At 38.5% G+C, this 16,674-nt stretch overlaps 1 protein-coding gene across 2 annotated transcripts in view; it reads left to right on the top strand.

Annotated features, from left to right (window-relative positions):
- Positions 1–5,972, top strand: part of bcl11bb (BAF chromatin remodeling complex subunit BCL11B b) — a 29,139-nt gene extending 23,167 nt beyond the window's left edge. For both annotated transcript variants that reach the window (XM_024291508.2, XM_024291509.2), the window contains exon 3: positions 1,492–5,972. In XM_024291508.2, the coding sequence (XP_024147276.1) occupies positions 1,492–3,551 (2,060 nt within the window). In that variant the 3' untranslated portion in view covers positions 3,552–5,972. The remainder of the gene's footprint in view (positions 1–1,491) is intronic.
- The last annotated feature ends 10,702 nt before the right edge of the window (positions 5,973–16,674 follow it).

The following is a 16,674-nucleotide window of genomic DNA, read 5'->3' as shown; positions in this document are numbered from 1 at the left end:
TAAAAAATACAACTGAACACAGTTTATGGTTTATTTTGTTTGTGGTCTGAAACCATATTTTCCTGGACAAGACCGTACGAGGTATCAGATTCTATTTCTTAAGTCTCCAGTTTCCCTCAACTTTTGAGGGAAACTGGAGACTTAAGAAATAAAATCTGTAAGTCTGCAAAATATTTATTCTTACACTGAAAAAAGTGAAACATTGGAAAAATTAACAAAAATGTCTGTATTTGTTACATTCAAAATTATTAGTTTTCATCAAATTAAAATTTTGATTTGGTGGTTTGCGCAAATTAAAAAATGTAATTTGATAAAAGCTAATATTTTTAGATGTAACAAACTAGTCACCAGTGAAACATTTATTGAACTTTCAAATAACATCCGTAACACAAAACTCCAAGAAGACCTGGTGGTAGTTAAGATGGCGGCTGAAAATCATTAGCTGGAAGCGAAATTCCTCAAGATTTCAGATTTGTAGCCACTTTTATTAAAACTTTTTTTTAGTGTTCAGGATTATAGCTTAAAATGTGTCTAAAGAAGGTAAACGCTTTTACTCATTTCAAAAATGACATCAACTAAAGTGCTCAGATTTATAAAACTGTTAAGATTGTAGCTAACCGCGGTTAGCTTAACCTGTTACGCGATCAATGGGAATCAGCTCTGTTGCGGAAAAAAATGACTCTGCATCGAAATAAAATTACTTTATATTAGTAATGTGTTGCATATTGATGAAAAGTCGCTTTAAAGTGTTTCTCAGCAGCGCTAAGATGCTTTTCTATGCAGATTAGCTAGTTCACGTTGATCGTGTAAGGAGGAGAATCTCAGAGAGCATTGTAGGTTTTGACAGAAAAAGTTCAAAGCTTTTTTTTTTTAATCTTAAATCATTTTTTTTTATTGTCAAGAGTTTGGAGCAAAATAGTGTTGAATCATCTCAATAATAATTACTTATTTCTAGATCTTAGCTTTTAATGAGACGAGTTTGCTGGTTCTGAGAGAAGTTTGGAAAGGTGTAGAGCTAAGACATATTACTTAAAACCTGGTAAATATCATAAGATAGATAAATACAAACAGAAAAGTCACTAAAACTGGTTTAAATCCACTGATTGAGCAATTTTATTAGCAGCATCTTTGTTATTATTATTATTATGGTGTCTGGGAACAACTGTTGCAATAAATCTACATTTGGAGTATATCCTGATTTTGTCTTTTACTTTGAAGTCGAAAGCTCTTCTTCTGTTTCCAAGAAACGCTTGTTTTTTGTCAACTTTGCTAGCTTGGTGGTTTCAATTTAGCGGTCGCTTTAAGGAAGTAGCAAACAGATTTCTGACACATAACCGAGCGACTTGATCAGTCGGACGTGGTCGTTTTTCAAAATAAAACTTCCTTCACAATCAGCTTATACATAAAACGTAATAAATGTTGGAGTTTTTTTGGGCCCCGGGGATTGGAGGCCACTCCTCTAAAACACTTTTTTCTTTCTTTCTCCAACAGATAAAGACGAACCATCCAGCTACATCTGTACCACCTGTAAGCAGACCTTCACCAGTGCCTGGTTCCTGCTTCAACATGCCCAGAACATCCACGGCATCCGCATCTACCTTGACAACCATCTCGCCAACTGTTCGCTCACCCCTCGCATGGCTCTGCCTCCCCCCCCAGGAGCCGACGCACTGCCCCGCTCCCCGCTTCCGACTTTCCTCGGCGACGCCAACAACCCCTTCCACCTCCTCCGCATGGCTGCGCCCTTGCTCAGGGATCACCACCCTCCCCCGGGGTACATGGAAACCCGGCTGCCTGCGACTCCGCCCTTCGTGAGCCCCCCACCACCCCCCAGGGCACCGATGGATCGGCTGGGTCCAGAGGAAATGGGGCTGCTGTCGCAGCACCCCAGTGCCTTTGAGAGAGTGATGAGGATGACCCCCATGGAGCCCCCGTCCATGGATTTCTCCCGTCGGTTGAGGGAACTGGCAGGTAACACCACCAACAACGGTGGGCCCACTCCTCCTCTCTCCCCAAACCGCGTGCCCCCCATGCACCGGCTCCTGAGTCCGACGCTGTTCCAGCCCGGGGCCAAGCCTCCCAGTTTTCTCCCATTTCCAATGCAGGCACCCACCCCCCAAGGCAGGCATGGCTCTTCCAGTCCTCCAGACCCACAGGGTCAGAACCAGGCCCAGGCCAAAGCCAAATCCTGCGAGTTCTGTGGCAAGATCTTCAAGTTCCAGAGCAACCTGATCGTCCACAGGCGCAGCCACACGGGAGAGCGGCCCTACAAGTGTCACCTGTGCGACCACGCCTGCTCCCAGGCCAGCAAGCTGAAGAGGCACATGAAGACGCACATGCACAACAAATCCGGGACTATTTCCGGCTCTCCTGAACAGGAAAGCAGAGGAGACGGAGGAGAAGGGGACGACAAAAACAGGGACGGTGAACCCAGAGGGATGGGCATGGACAATGAGGAGGATGAGGAGGAAGAGGAAGAAGAAGAGGAGGAGGAGGAGGAGGAAGAAGAAGAGCTAAGGAACGGCAGTCGGCCAGATTCCAACTTAAGCGAGGACTCCCAGGAATTTGCGCCGAACAGAGAGAACGGCCCCAGAGAGTCTCCGGAGGTGAAATCCCTGAGCGGGGACAGAGTCAACGACGGCGGCGGCGTGGGCATCCTCCACCCATACAACCACCTGGACAATCACCTGAGAATCAACCCCAACAAGAGAGGCTTGGAGAGGCAGCCAAACGGGGATGGAGGAGAGAGGGATGAAGCCGAAAGGGAGAACGAGAGGGAGCCGGACAGGGAGGGGGACAAGCAGGACGATCCGAGGCCCCAGATGAACGGCAGGATCAGTGTCTCTGAAGCAAATTCCTTTCCCGGGCTTTTCCAGCGTCGGCCGACCCCGATTACCAGTCCGAGTCCCTCCAACAACAAGAGGATCAAGATAGAGAAAGAACAGCTGGAGATGCCCCCGACCTTACCCCTGATCTCCCCAGAAAACGTCTACTCCCAGCTGCTGGCGGGCTACGCAGCGTCACGCCACTTCATTCGAGAACCTTTCCTGGGATTCACCGATTCCCGGCAGTCGCCGTTCGGCACCTCGTCCGAACACTCCTCCTCTGAGACTGGAAGCCTGCGCTTCTCCACTCCACCCGGCGAGCTGATCGAAGGCGGGAGCGCTTCGGGGCGCAGCGGGAGCAGCACCCCTCACCTCCTGCGGGGTCCCGGACCGGGCCGCCCTCCCAGCTCCAAGGAGAGGAGGAACGACACCTGCGAGTACTGCGGCAAGGTGTTCAAGAACTGCAGCAACTTGACGGTCCACCGGCGCAGCCACACGGGGGAGCGGCCGTACAAGTGCGAACTGTGCAGCTACGCCTGCGCGCAGAGCTCCAAGCTGACGCGCCACATGAAGACCCACGGCCAGTACGGGAAGGAGGTGTACCGCTGCGACATCTGCCACATGCCCTTCAGCGTGTACAGCACGCTGGAGAAGCACATGAAGAAGTGGCACGGCGAACATTTGATGGCCAGCGAGGTCAAACTGGAACAAGCGGACAGAGGTTAAGCCAGCAACCATCAGCATACAGTATCCACGCACACCGACAAACACATCCTTACACTCACTCAACGGGGCTTGGCTGGATTATTCCTCTCTTGATAAGAAATCCGATTAATTGATCTTCTTTTTTGAAACTGCCACCTGAGAATATAAACAAATAGAAACTTTAATAAGAACTCGCCTGGAAGGTCCAACCTGGCCCTTCTTGGTGAGCTGCTGGAGGATTTTTTTCAGTTACAAATCCAAGGAGCCTTTCTACTGTGCAATAATTTCTGTATTTATTGGATTTTTGTAATGATATTTGGCATGTGCAGGTACATCTTTGTGGGATTTCAAATGGAGTTTTAAAATGTGCTAAAACGTTTTTATTCTAAAAACTGAGAAGAGGTCATCCTTAAAGAAAATGTTCTTTTTTTTTCTTCCTGTAAGGAAGTTTATTATCCTGTGAGAGTAAATTAGTGTGAGTTTTTAAAAAAAAGATTATTGTTTTCTATATTACCTGCAGCAGCGGATTACAATCCATTCCCTCATACAGGCCTATAGCACTGAATGTCAGCCTGACAATAAAATCGATACTGGATTTTAAAAATCCAACCTGATAATAATTTATTCAGGGAATTTGTCCTTTTTAGAAAAAAAAAAAATTGGCAATTTATGAAATAATTTCAAAATGCAGTTACTGTATTGCCGTCCTCTCTTTGGGTGAGGACATAAATAAAGGTTGCACTTAGTGGATTTACCCTTAACTGACGCTTGGTACATTCCTGATGTAGGACTAAACCACCATATTTAATGTATTGACTAAGTTGAGACTACTCGTGATTAATGTGAGAAGGAGAACATTCCTGTTTATGGTTTGTAAATATGTTCTTTTTTGATATGTTTAAGTAGCCCTGACTGTACATGATAGACGGCCTAAATGTAAACAATCAGAGGACCAGCTGCTTGCATCATCCACAGTATATGCTACAATATTTCTTTATTTGATTACCTCCCCCACCAACTCATACCATGTGTTTCTTAAAAAAAAAAGAGCTACTTCAACACTTTCTCAATCCCTCTCGTGTTCTGGTTGAATTTCTGCAAAACAAATTCAGAGTCAGTTTGTGTCCTTTGGGGATTTTATGAAATGAAAAAAAAAGGTCGTATGAGTTATGATAATTTCGAGCAGGGCTACACTAGGGGATGGCCAGACGACCTTGAGTACGGCTATTCTCGTAGCAAAAAAAAAAAAAAAAAAGAAGATGTGTGAGAAAGTAAATGGAGGGAAGACCTTGACCAGGGAGAATAGTCATTCAAATGAAATTGCAAGCATATGAAACATTTTTTTTTGTACTCAATTGCACATCTACTGGCCACATCTTATAACAAACCAGCAGATTGAGACGGAGTGAGCGTGAGAGGGAGGGAGACGGCGAAACCACATGAAAGAGCAGCCGGAGCACATCTCTCATTCTAGCACTGCAGTTGTCAGACGCGAAAATCGGCGTTTGCGGAGTTTGACCCGCCACTTTGGCCTATTTTCAGGTTTTATCTCTTCCACTTTGCTTTAATGTAAAAAATAAACTTGCCGTGCTTTAAAAGCAGATTTTTTTTTTTTTTTTTTGTGGTTTCGACCCCCCCCCCCCGAGACTCAGAGGATGCTCACACATGCATGAGAGTCACAATCAAGGTGCTGTTTGAAACACAGAGAGTCGTCACAATGAGCCATAAAAAACCCAAATCACTCATGGACATTCAGTCTTACAATATGTTTACATCGTTGAAGTATGCCATTAATGAAAGACTCTGTGTTTTAGTGTTTTAAAATGATGATAAAAGTATTGTTTTCTCCGATACTCTTACAGTTTATTTGACCGCCATAGCATTTTCTATGATTATCCTGGTGGAGGGGTTTTATCTACATGAGTATGTTTCTGTATGATTGCTTGTTCACTGTATGGATGTTTTTTTTATTGTAATTTTGCCAAATCATGGAAGATTTTATTTTAATCTTTTTGTTGTTTTAAAGCTATCCATCATGGATGTAAAACAAATGAGAAGAAGCAACCTTCAGCTGGAGAATACAATGAGTTTTTTTTATTTTTTTGTTGCCAGATATGTTTTCGGAGGCTGTTTTGTTTTGATGCTTTCCTCCTGTTTGGTTGAAGGTCTTGTGATGGCACTTAGAGCTGTATTTTATTTTATTTTTCTCATATTTGGCGTTTCACAACTTTCACTAACACTCTTTGTACAAATTTTTATTATTTTCTTTGGTTTTTCTTCTTTTTTGGGCGGGGAGGGAGTGCATCATTGTGGAAAAAAAAGGTAATTTCAAAACAGTACACATCTGCTGTTTTGAACATATATGTATTTTTGTAATGTGTTGAAAAATCAATACAAGAAAGCCAACACTTCAATAAATGTTGCAATTGCTCTATGATGGAACCTACTTTTCATTTTTATTATTATTCTTCAGAAGCACCTTAAATACATTATAAACGTCCTCTTAGCATTTGGACAACCGCTTAAATCTGAATTTACTTTATTATCATTTTAGGCATAATATAATTTTATTTTTCAAGGTGTTTAAAAGAAACATGTCAGAATTAAAAATAAAAAATAAGATGTAAAAATATAATATAAAAAATGCACAAAAAAATATTAATTAATTAAATTTAATTCTGATTAAATAGATTCATGAATTTCTTTCTGAGGTGCATCACAAACGGCAAAATAAACTATTAAAAAAAAGTATTAATATTTATCACAACTGACATTACACTACCTATAACTCCATTGAGATGAGAACATTTGTTGTGTATGGTGTCTTTTATTTTGAAAGGAACACCTCTGTCAAAACTATTACATATTTTGGAAAAAGGCTATTTTCCCTTTATGTTTATACTTATTTATATATATAAAAAAAAACAGTTTATTTGTATTTATAATAATAGTAACACTGACATGAATACAAACGTCTTATTTTTCTAAGCTATGTTTTGTGGCTCCTTCTGGGTGTTTGTCAGTGAGAAACTGTAGTAGACTGCAAACCACTTAAGCATATCTTAATCTGTCAGATTTGTGGATTACAAAAATGATGCTATCTGTTTAACACCATAAATATCAGCGATCTATCCGGATCTATCTGATCTAAAAAGCTCAGTCGGTGTTAAAACATACTGTTTAGAATTAAAAATGTTAAATACTTTCCGTTTCAATCCAAAACTTAAATCTGACATGTACAGAAAAGGTTTTTCTGACATTATAGATAATAAAAAACAAACATATTTGCTCTGCTCCTTTGGAGTGTCACATTCTGTCTGTGACTCATCTGTCTGTCATCATGTGATCTTTACATAAAGACAAAAACAACAACGGAGAAGCTGCTGGTTAACTATTCAACGTAACCGATGCCAGAAACACATTTCGAAATAGTGCAGTTGGTCACATGGACAGAAGGTGAAGCTGTAATTGGAGCATGAATGACGCTTTTGAGTATTACAGCAGTGACTGTTCCTAAAGTGAACAGGTGAGACAGAATCTATTAACCAAATGCGTTAAATACATTTTCTAAATTACATTAAGTATTTAGTTTTGTTCATGAACTGGATGGTCCGTTTTTTTTTGGTTTTGATTTAAAATTATATATTTTTGTGTCCAAATTATAACTGCATCAATTTTTTATGTAGATTTACAGCTGAAGTGCACAAAAATTTCTAATCATAAGGAGAAACATATATATGTGTTTGTTTGAAAGCTACTAAATGTCTTTAAGGGATCTTTCAAGTTTCCTAAAAAGTGTTAAGGTTATTTTTCAATACTTAGTAATACCTCTAAAACTCAACTGAACACCAAGATAGTTTAAAGTCTCAATTTAATCATCTCTTGATCTGTTGTAAAACCGTTCCCGATAGTCTCTTAGTTATAATTATGCAGTTTTTAGACAAAATATTTAAAAACTTGGGTTATTATAGGGCATAGTTTCTGCAGAGTGGCTTTGTACAGAGCAACCCCACCCCCCTTTCCCATCCCCATTGCTGAGTACTCAGAGCAGGAAGTTTTCTACAACACAAATATTCTTTTTTTCAAACTGCATGTTTTTGTCGGTCCTGATTCACAACAATTTGGATAAAAAAAACTGTAGAAATGCAATTTTAAGATGATTTATCTTGTCATCCATCGCTAGAAAAATGCTAAACGAAACTTTTATTGGACTTTTGCTTTGGAGACATTAAATCTGGAATTTGAAAGTCCTCTATTTAAATGAAACAACGATTTTGTCCAAATATTGGATGTGCAGTGTTTATAGATCCACTTTTGTGTATTTAACTTTTATAAGTCAAGAATTTGGGGGTTAATTTGTCTGAATTTACAACTGAAATACCCACCAAGGTTTGATTTCAAAGTCAGAACGATACGAAATCCAAATTAGTTTATTATTGGTAGAATTTATTCACATTGTAAAAATATTGCCTTATAATTTATAGACATGATTTCTCAAACTAAGATTATTTTTGTTATGGAAAAACCTTATTCATATATTATATTGTCTTGCAAAATCTAAATTAGGACCATTTTTCTTGAAACAAGCGTATTTTTTACTTTTTTAAGATTCAGCTTTAGCACTAAACAGGTTGTTTTTATCATTTCTTTAGATCTTTGAAGCTTTTTTACGTTTTCTTAAGAAATTAGAAATGATCCTTTTCCCAAATTCCATCTTTATTAATTTAAAATGTTCGTTATTTACTATTACAATCCTTATAATAAACCCTCATTAGGCAACATTGAGAAAAAAAACTTTGTTTTTATTATTGCAAAAGCAAATAAAAATTGTGCAGAAAAAATGTTCATATTTGATCTTTGTCAAATACCTGTTGGGTTAAAGGTAGCTGTGGAATTTCACTTTTTTATAGTTTAAGTACAATAAAAACAAGTGAGTGATGACAGCTCACACTTTCCATTGTAGCAACAAGATGACAGATTAACTGAACGTAAAGAACAAAGAATTTACAAGAAAATATATCCATGGATGGAATAAAATTGTCTTTTATTTTGGAAAATTGAAGTGACTAAGTTTTTGTAAGGAAAATATAACCTGTTTGTTTCTGTCTATGTCAGCTGTTGACAGTCTCACACTTTATAAATGAGTTCTGGCACAACCGGCCAGGTATTTCTTGATATGAAGCCAACAGCAGTCAAGTCTGTCTTCACCTGAGCCTCCGGGCGACTGGAGAGCACAGCAGAGGTAGTGTGTGAGCAACAAGTGTGGGTGTTTTCCTGCAGAGAGAAAGCCCAAAGAGACAAACGATAGACGACGGGGTGGAGGTCCGAAAACCGTAGAAAGAGCTTGTGCAAGGTGCGTTTGTTGCACAGAGGAATCTTCTGAGCTTACACACCATAACAGCTCAGAAAATGTTACTGATTGGAGAATAATATGACTAGAAATTTAAAAAAACTTCTAAGAATACCATAGTGCTGGGCATATGATGATACATGTTGTATAGACGATAGATACGTGTCTATCGTGCCATTTTTCCTCCTTTCTAACCTAATTTGATCAATTATTACGCTAAATATATAATTAAATAGCCCGAGACAATTGGATAGGTTTTGCCTCATCAGTATGTGCACAAAAAATGTTAATAAGTGAAAATAACAACAAATTAAAAAGAGATTCTTCATAAAGAAACTCCATCAACATAAAACTGCTTTATGATTCGCACTCATGCGGGTTTTGGACATGCTTTACGTTACTTAACGCGAGTGCAGAACGAAGTTGTTTCCCTGGAGTTGAAGCAGACAGATACACCGGTCCAAGAAGAAGCACTTTTAGCAAAAGAAGGGTCATTCTGGAGGCTATTCCCGCGCCAATGCTAACACAACAAACAAGGAAAGTCCACAAAAATGAACTTATGAGATCCAAAAAATAGGAGGTAAATCAAGCCGTGGAGTAGGGCTGTAACAAGTATCCGAGTACTCGAATCTGCTCCCGAAAAGTACAAAATTTCGCGACATCAGAATCGCTGAATCGTGACTTTTATAAATATTGTTAAGTGTAGTAAAAATATCTATTGCTCTAAAATACAGAATGATGCTGGATTTTAATTTATGAACTAAAACAAAGCAGAATGTGCGGAACTACTGTCACAGGAAGTAAGCAAATCTTCAAAATAAAGTGTTGGTGAAGCTTCCTGTTTTCAAAGTAAAACTATCGAGTGTTTTTCTTTCGTTCAAAACATGAGACTGAAGTTCCGCTTACTGGCATAAAATCTGGAAAGAAAAAAATTATCTTTAACATCGGAGCTTTAGCTCCAGTTTTTGTATTGTTTAAATTATGGTAACTCTTCAACAGTTGATGCCAAATGACGTAAATCTAATCAGAAACATCAAAAAATCAAAAAAAAAAAAAATGTTGTGACTATTCAGTATCTGTAACTTAATAGTTAAAAAAGTAAGCTAGGATATATTTTTAGAGAATAACTGAAAATATACTTTATTGTTGTGTATATATATCATTATTGTGACATAAAATAATTCATATTGTGATATACCTACATTTTTTCCATATCGCCCAGCACTAGAATACCCTCAAAAGAGTGATTTTTTTATGGTAAATAAATATATTCTCTCAGAGAATTATAAATAAATGTTCCATTATTAGTCAAAGTTTGCATGTACACAAAGTTTCTTTGTCAGGAGAACCTCCCAGTGCCCTCATGCGCTGCTGCGTGGGAGCAAAGTGACCTCAAAAGGATTTGGTGAGGAGCTGCCATATCCTTTTTACCAGAGAGTGCTGGCCTACGGTCACAGACAGGGAGACGCAGAGCAGGGGATGGGAAATCACGATCTGGAGTAAAACCACGTCCTCGGGGAAGAGGGTGTCAGCAAGGATTGCGGTTTGGGTCTTGGGCAGCGCGGAACCACAAAGTCGCCGCAGAGACCCTAGGTTTTTCTGGATCACAGGGCTCAGGCCCCATGGCCTCTCTGTAGATATCCAGTTACTAATCTGCGAGCCCTGACCAGTACCCATTGGAAAGGTTCTGCCCGCCCTAAGAGCAGGCCTGGCAGACCAGAGTAAATCTGACCCAGCTGCCAATTCTTGGGAACTGGGAGGAGGAGGGAACAAATGGGCTGGGAAAAGGCGGAGAAAAGTGGATGGAGGGAGATCTGGGAGAGCCAAAAGCAGTGTGGTCGAGAGTGGTCAGTCAACAGCTGTGGGTCTGGAAGACTGTCTCCTCCGGGAGAGTCTGACCCGTCGGAACAAAGCCTCTGCGGTCGTGTTGGGGATCTCGCTAAAACGCAGGAAATGAAGACTTTTTGCAGATGGAGAGCTCTCTGGGAGGTTTGGGTTGTTTACTGCGTAGAAGTGTCAAAGCGCATTAAAATGGATCAAAACAAGTTAAATAATATAGAAAACAAGATGTTTTCCCTGGATATAAATATAAAAATCTGCCAGTGGAACTGGTGAAGATTCCTAAAATAAGTTGTGCTCTTTTAAAAGACTAAATTCAAACTTTAAATTAGCTATGAAAACCTTTATTTAGGTATATTTGAGTAGTAATTTGAAATATTATGTCTTAAAGTAAGTGTGTATTGCAACAAAACCAATATTATATTTTTAAAATACACTCCAAACCTTATTTTTAGACATTCAAGTTATTTCATCAAGTTGATCTTTACTCTACACCTTTCCAATTCTTTTTGTCTCATTAAGAGGTAGGATCTATAAATAAGGAAATTATTTTAAAAATTAGTCAAAATCCTTTTGCTCCAAACTCTTGACGATAGAAAAATCTTGATTAAAGACAAAAAAAAAACCCTCAATTACACTAATTTTTAGTTACTTTGGTTAGTTTGAAGTTCAATAAATATTGGCAAGTTAGACTTTCATCACTATTATTTTTCTTAAACAAAAATGTTGGTTTATGTACTAAGAAGAAGTGCTAGTTTTTAATTTTCTAATTTCATTTTTCTCAGTCAACTAATATACTATAAGTTATTTAATAGAAATTGTTGATGTCTACTGTGAATCTCAGAAAACTATTTGTTACTCTATTAGATATCTACCAATAGTAGATGTCTCTAATACATCTACCTGTAAACATTTAATCTTCGGACATAGACATCTATTACAGATGTGGATTTCTACTGGACATGTCATACAAATCTATTTTGTGACTATTAGATTAATACCAATAGTGTTCCTACACATAAACCTGTAGACATCTAATCTTGGAATCTTTTCAGATATCTAATAGTCATCTAAATGTAGATTTCTGTTAGACATGTCATACAAATCTATTTTATTACTCTATTAGATATCTACCAATAGAGGTCTCCTACACATCAACCTGTAGACATATAACCTTGGAATATTTTCACATATCTATTCACAATCTAACAAACATTTTAGAAGTTTGCTGGACATCTTAGACAACTCTTTTTTGTCACTCTATTAGACGTCTACCAATAGTATTCTGAATAGAGGTCTCCAATAGACCTCTATAATTGATGTCTATAGACCTCTATGAATTGACGTCTATAGACCTCTATGAATTGATGTCTATAGACCTCTATGAATTGATGTCTATAGACCTCTATGAATTGATGTCTATAGACTTCTATGAATTGATGTCTATAGACCTTTATGAATTGATGTCTATAGACCTCTATGAATTGATGCCTATAGACTTCTATGAATTGATGTCTATAGACCTTTATGATTGATGTCCATAGACCTCTATGAATTGACGTCTATAGACCTCTATGAATTGATGCCTATAGACTTCTATGAATTGATGCCTATAGACTTCTATGAATTGACGTCTATAGACCTCTATGAATTGACGTCTATAGACCTCTATGAATTGACGTCTATAGACCTCTATGAATTGATGTCTATAGACTTCTATGAATTGATGTCTATCGGATGCATAAAGCTGTAAATTAAAAATAGCCATGATTTAGATATCTGATAGATTTTTAGACAGACACATTTTTTGAAAGCTTCATCATCTGCCCTGAAATTACTTTTAGTGAGATAGTGTTATGGATAAAATAATAATGATCTATTATGATTATTTAATTGCTAAAACAGTTCAGTGGGCCATGACAGCCCATGCAGACACACTCAAGCAAAACTTTGATTTATCTTTTCTGTGCAGCCACACCTTCGCCGTCTGCACGTTTCACTCTGATCCTTCTTTTTGTTCTTCCCTTCAGTCTCCGCTTCACTTATTCTGACTGTCATTACCTCACTTCTCCTTTCTCTGGGTTTTCTCTTGGAAGAGGTTCTTGGCTTAAGCGCTAATTTATGCTCCCGCGCTCCCCTCTTCTGTCGCAGCGTCACCGCAGCTCCGCTGGTGTCAGACCTCCCAGGTGGGAACAGACGCAGGTAGATTTCTTCCACGGTGGGGAATCAGCTTGGCTTTAGGCTTCCTGACGCGCCCCGCATGCCTTCCAACAGCCCGCCTCAGGGGGGTCAGTGTCATTGTTGACATTGGACACAAGCTCGTCATAGTGTAATATTAAATCTTCTCATTGGATTTGGACTGCAATTATATCGTAAAAACAAACTGGCTGTGAAGCCATGGCCCGCCAGCGAGATCGACTTTCATCAAGTGCAGACTGGTTTAATTACAGAGTATGCCAAACACCCATCCTTAACATGGCCAGCTTTTTGCTGCTGGTGTTTCGAACCCTCTCATTCTTTTATTGTGCGATAATCACAAGGGAATTGGTCCGTTTACAATGTGCTGATGCAGAATTCAGCGCTGCTTTGCACACATCCTGAGCATTTAAACAAATAGTCCAGAGTCAAGGTGTAAGATTGGGAAAATAGCCACACAAATTAATATTTTAGATCAAATAACCCAATATTCTGGTTTATCTTTGTTGGTTATTTATTGGGCATAATGTTTGGGCTTGTCAAACAAGATTCTACTTCTACATCAGTGACAAATTGGCTGCACACTGTGTGTGTTAACAGTTTTCAATACTCTATTTCCCAAAGTAGTGAAAATAATTCAGCATATTTATGTGGGTCGTTTTGACACCTAGAAAAGCTAATATTTTACCACATAGTCACAAATTTAGCTGTAAACTTTTACAAAAATATTCAAGTTGAATAAACTTCATGTTTAAATGCACAAGTAGAGCCCTGGAAACATGAGCCTGAAGTTCATGTTCACATTGGAGATTTTGGTTTAATTAACATTTTTATTTTATTTTGAATTTGACCAAATACATAAATGTAGTCAATATAATCACAAATTAAACCTGCAAGCGGGATATGTCCCATAAGCCCTATCCACCCCTCTGTCCTTGCCATCATGGTATTCGCTGCATGTGACAAATTCAAGGAAAATTTTCTAAATATCAGCTTTTCTGTTGATTTTAACTCCATAGCAACCATTTTATTTTTCGGATTTTCTTGGGAACTTATTTTTTTTATTTTGTTTTTTGTAACCACACCCACATTTCTAATACGTATGTCTATATGTTGTTTAATTCAGCTTGAGCCAATCATTCATGTATTCGATTTTCACGATATTTTGGTGAAAAGATGTGCAAGCAATAGGGAAATGAACGTTTGCTAACACCATTAAAAATCTATAACTTGTAAAGTCACCATTTCATTCCAAAGTAGTTTCCCAATTATGCTCAAGGAGTTAGGAGGCAGTAGATTGAAATCCCTGGAAGGGTTTAAATGTGTATGTGGGCCTTAAGGGGATTTTCTTCAAGATGGTTGCCTCTTCCCAAGGTCAAAGGTTAGCAAGTTGTGGTTGAAGACGCAACCTGATGATGTGTGTAAAGTTTTGGAGAACCACTAAAACAAAAGTCTTCCTATTACTTGTAATATCTTTAAAATGGAAAAAGTCTGTTCTTCAATTCAGGTACGGTCAGAATCATTCCATGAAATATGGTTAAAATGGAAATTGAAATTAATTTTAAAACTTTATTTTTGCTGTTTCCAATATTTGTGCAATTTTGTTAGTGAATTAAAAAAAAGTTTTTTAGATTTTGGCCCCCTACATTTTTTAGACGGTTTCTCGCTGTGATGACATCATTTTTTTGATTGGGGGGTATCGTTTTCATTGTGTACGAGAGGCATGTAAATGTGGTGGAGGTAAAGATTTAGCTCAAATGCGCATAAGTGAGAATTGCAAAAACAATCTGGTCCCTGCAGTCCAGGAGGGCACTTCTAGAAATGTACTGTAATTGACATTCCTGAGATATTTTTTATGCCTAAATAAATAGACACATCTTATAACTTCATTTAGGAAGTAAAATCAAGACATATTTAATAAGACTTACCAGTGCAACACTAATCCAGATTTATATCAGAGGAGGCCTTCATAGAAAAAAGGAAACTGTTTAAAATAAAAGGGTCACCAGAGGAGAATTTGTTCATTTATTCCCCTCTACCAGTCTTTAGTGCTAAGTCCCTATTGTGTCAGCTGTATTGTGACAGGTGTGTGCAGTGGAGAACTTGTGGAGATAATTGCCACGTGTCTCTCATGAGTCGTTATTTGTTCCCAGAGCTGAAAGAACCATCAGAAAAATGGGGATATTTGATGGTTACAGAGGGTAAAGAAAGGCAGGGAGACGGTGCAACTCTCAATAATAACCACAATTAAACAGTAAAAATATCCTGAGCAGCTCCATTAATAAGGAAGCGGGCTATTTATCAGCTCAGACAGTAAGATAGACCAATCTGTCTAAAGGCTGCTGCAGCTTCACAGTTATGGTGCAACTGAGGAGCATCAAATGCGATAAACAGAAGCATCTGTTAAAGATTCTTGTTAAAGTCAATGGGGGAACCCTCTAACTATGATTTATAAAGGTGAGTTCCTCCTGTACATGAATGAACTCAGCTAGTTTTCTATAAGAGTGGGATTTGATTTGGGAATTTCTTTAAATTTATCATTAACATCAGCGATCTCAGTTGTTCCAACATAAGCTCTTGTTTGAAATGCCTTTATTTTGTAGTCTGGGTCCCGGTTTATCAGACCTGTGGTAATACAACAGTGTGATGTTCACACCAGGTCTTGAGGTTAACATGTCAGAGAAAGCTCTATTCTTTATTTTATTTAGTTCTCTGTGCTTCTGTTTGGTGCAGTGGAATTCACGTGTTGTTCCTCTTTTCCACTCCCCTTTGACAAAGCGGGAGAGATTTCAGATTCCAGGTGGATCACCTGCGTTCCTGTTCTTGGCTGTAGACCTCACCCAGTTCTATCTGGCTGAACTCTATTCAAATACGTAGTGGTAGATTTAGATAAGCTGATTAATTAGTCCGTCCTGGGAGAAGATCCCTCCTTTATGTGGGCTTCCCAGAGGTCTCCTTTTCCTGGAATGAGTTTTTCCTTACCGATAAGGAGGGTCTAAGGGCAGGGATAACCAGTTTAGTTTAGACTGTTTAATTTAGCAATCATCTATTCTTTATATTTTATGACAGACCTGTCCAATGAGGCAATTGTGATATTTGGCAATATAAAATTGTATGAAGTGTTTCCCAGGAAGGTAGAACATACCCAGGACATTCCAGTCCATTGCAAGGATACATACAAAGACAACAACCGCCATGGGGTGATTTAAAATACAAGTTTATGGGCTGGAGGAAATGGTCCACCAAGGATTCCCAGCCAAAGTTGGTTCTCTTAAATCCAAAAAAAAAAAAAACAATTTCAGGAGTTCAAATTTAGTGACTTGTTCCATTAGAGCATAAACCAAGGCCTGGAGTTCATTTTAGTTATGGCCCAATGTTATCTTGAAACCATTTCTAACTTTTATGATGGAATATTCCTGCCTTATACAGTTTTTTTGGCACACATTCAAGTTTAGTTAATATTTCAGCTACATGTTAGCCAAAATGGCAAACCCAATATTTTAGCTAGCCATCCAAATTCCACTTGCAATATTCCCTAGCATCACTACAGGCAATGCTATATGCCTTGTTCATTGACAAATTTAGTTTTTTTTTTAATGATTTAACTTTGAGTGTTCAATAAATGTTAATCCCCATTCAAAAACAGTTAAAGCTAATCCTATGAGGTCTGGTACATTCAGCCAAGGAAAATGGCAAACCAAACACTTGCCACAAAAATACACACAGCACTTTAAAGCAAACACACCAATACCAACAGGG

Source organism: Oryzias melastigma, linkage group LG24 (genome assembly GCF_002922805.2).
Source record: "Oryzias melastigma strain HK-1 linkage group LG24, ASM292280v2, whole genome shotgun sequence".
In the NCBI taxonomy this organism is placed as follows: domain Eukaryota; kingdom Metazoa; phylum Chordata; class Actinopteri; order Beloniformes; family Adrianichthyidae; genus Oryzias; species Oryzias melastigma.
This window is presented reverse-complemented; position numbering and strand designations above follow the sequence as displayed.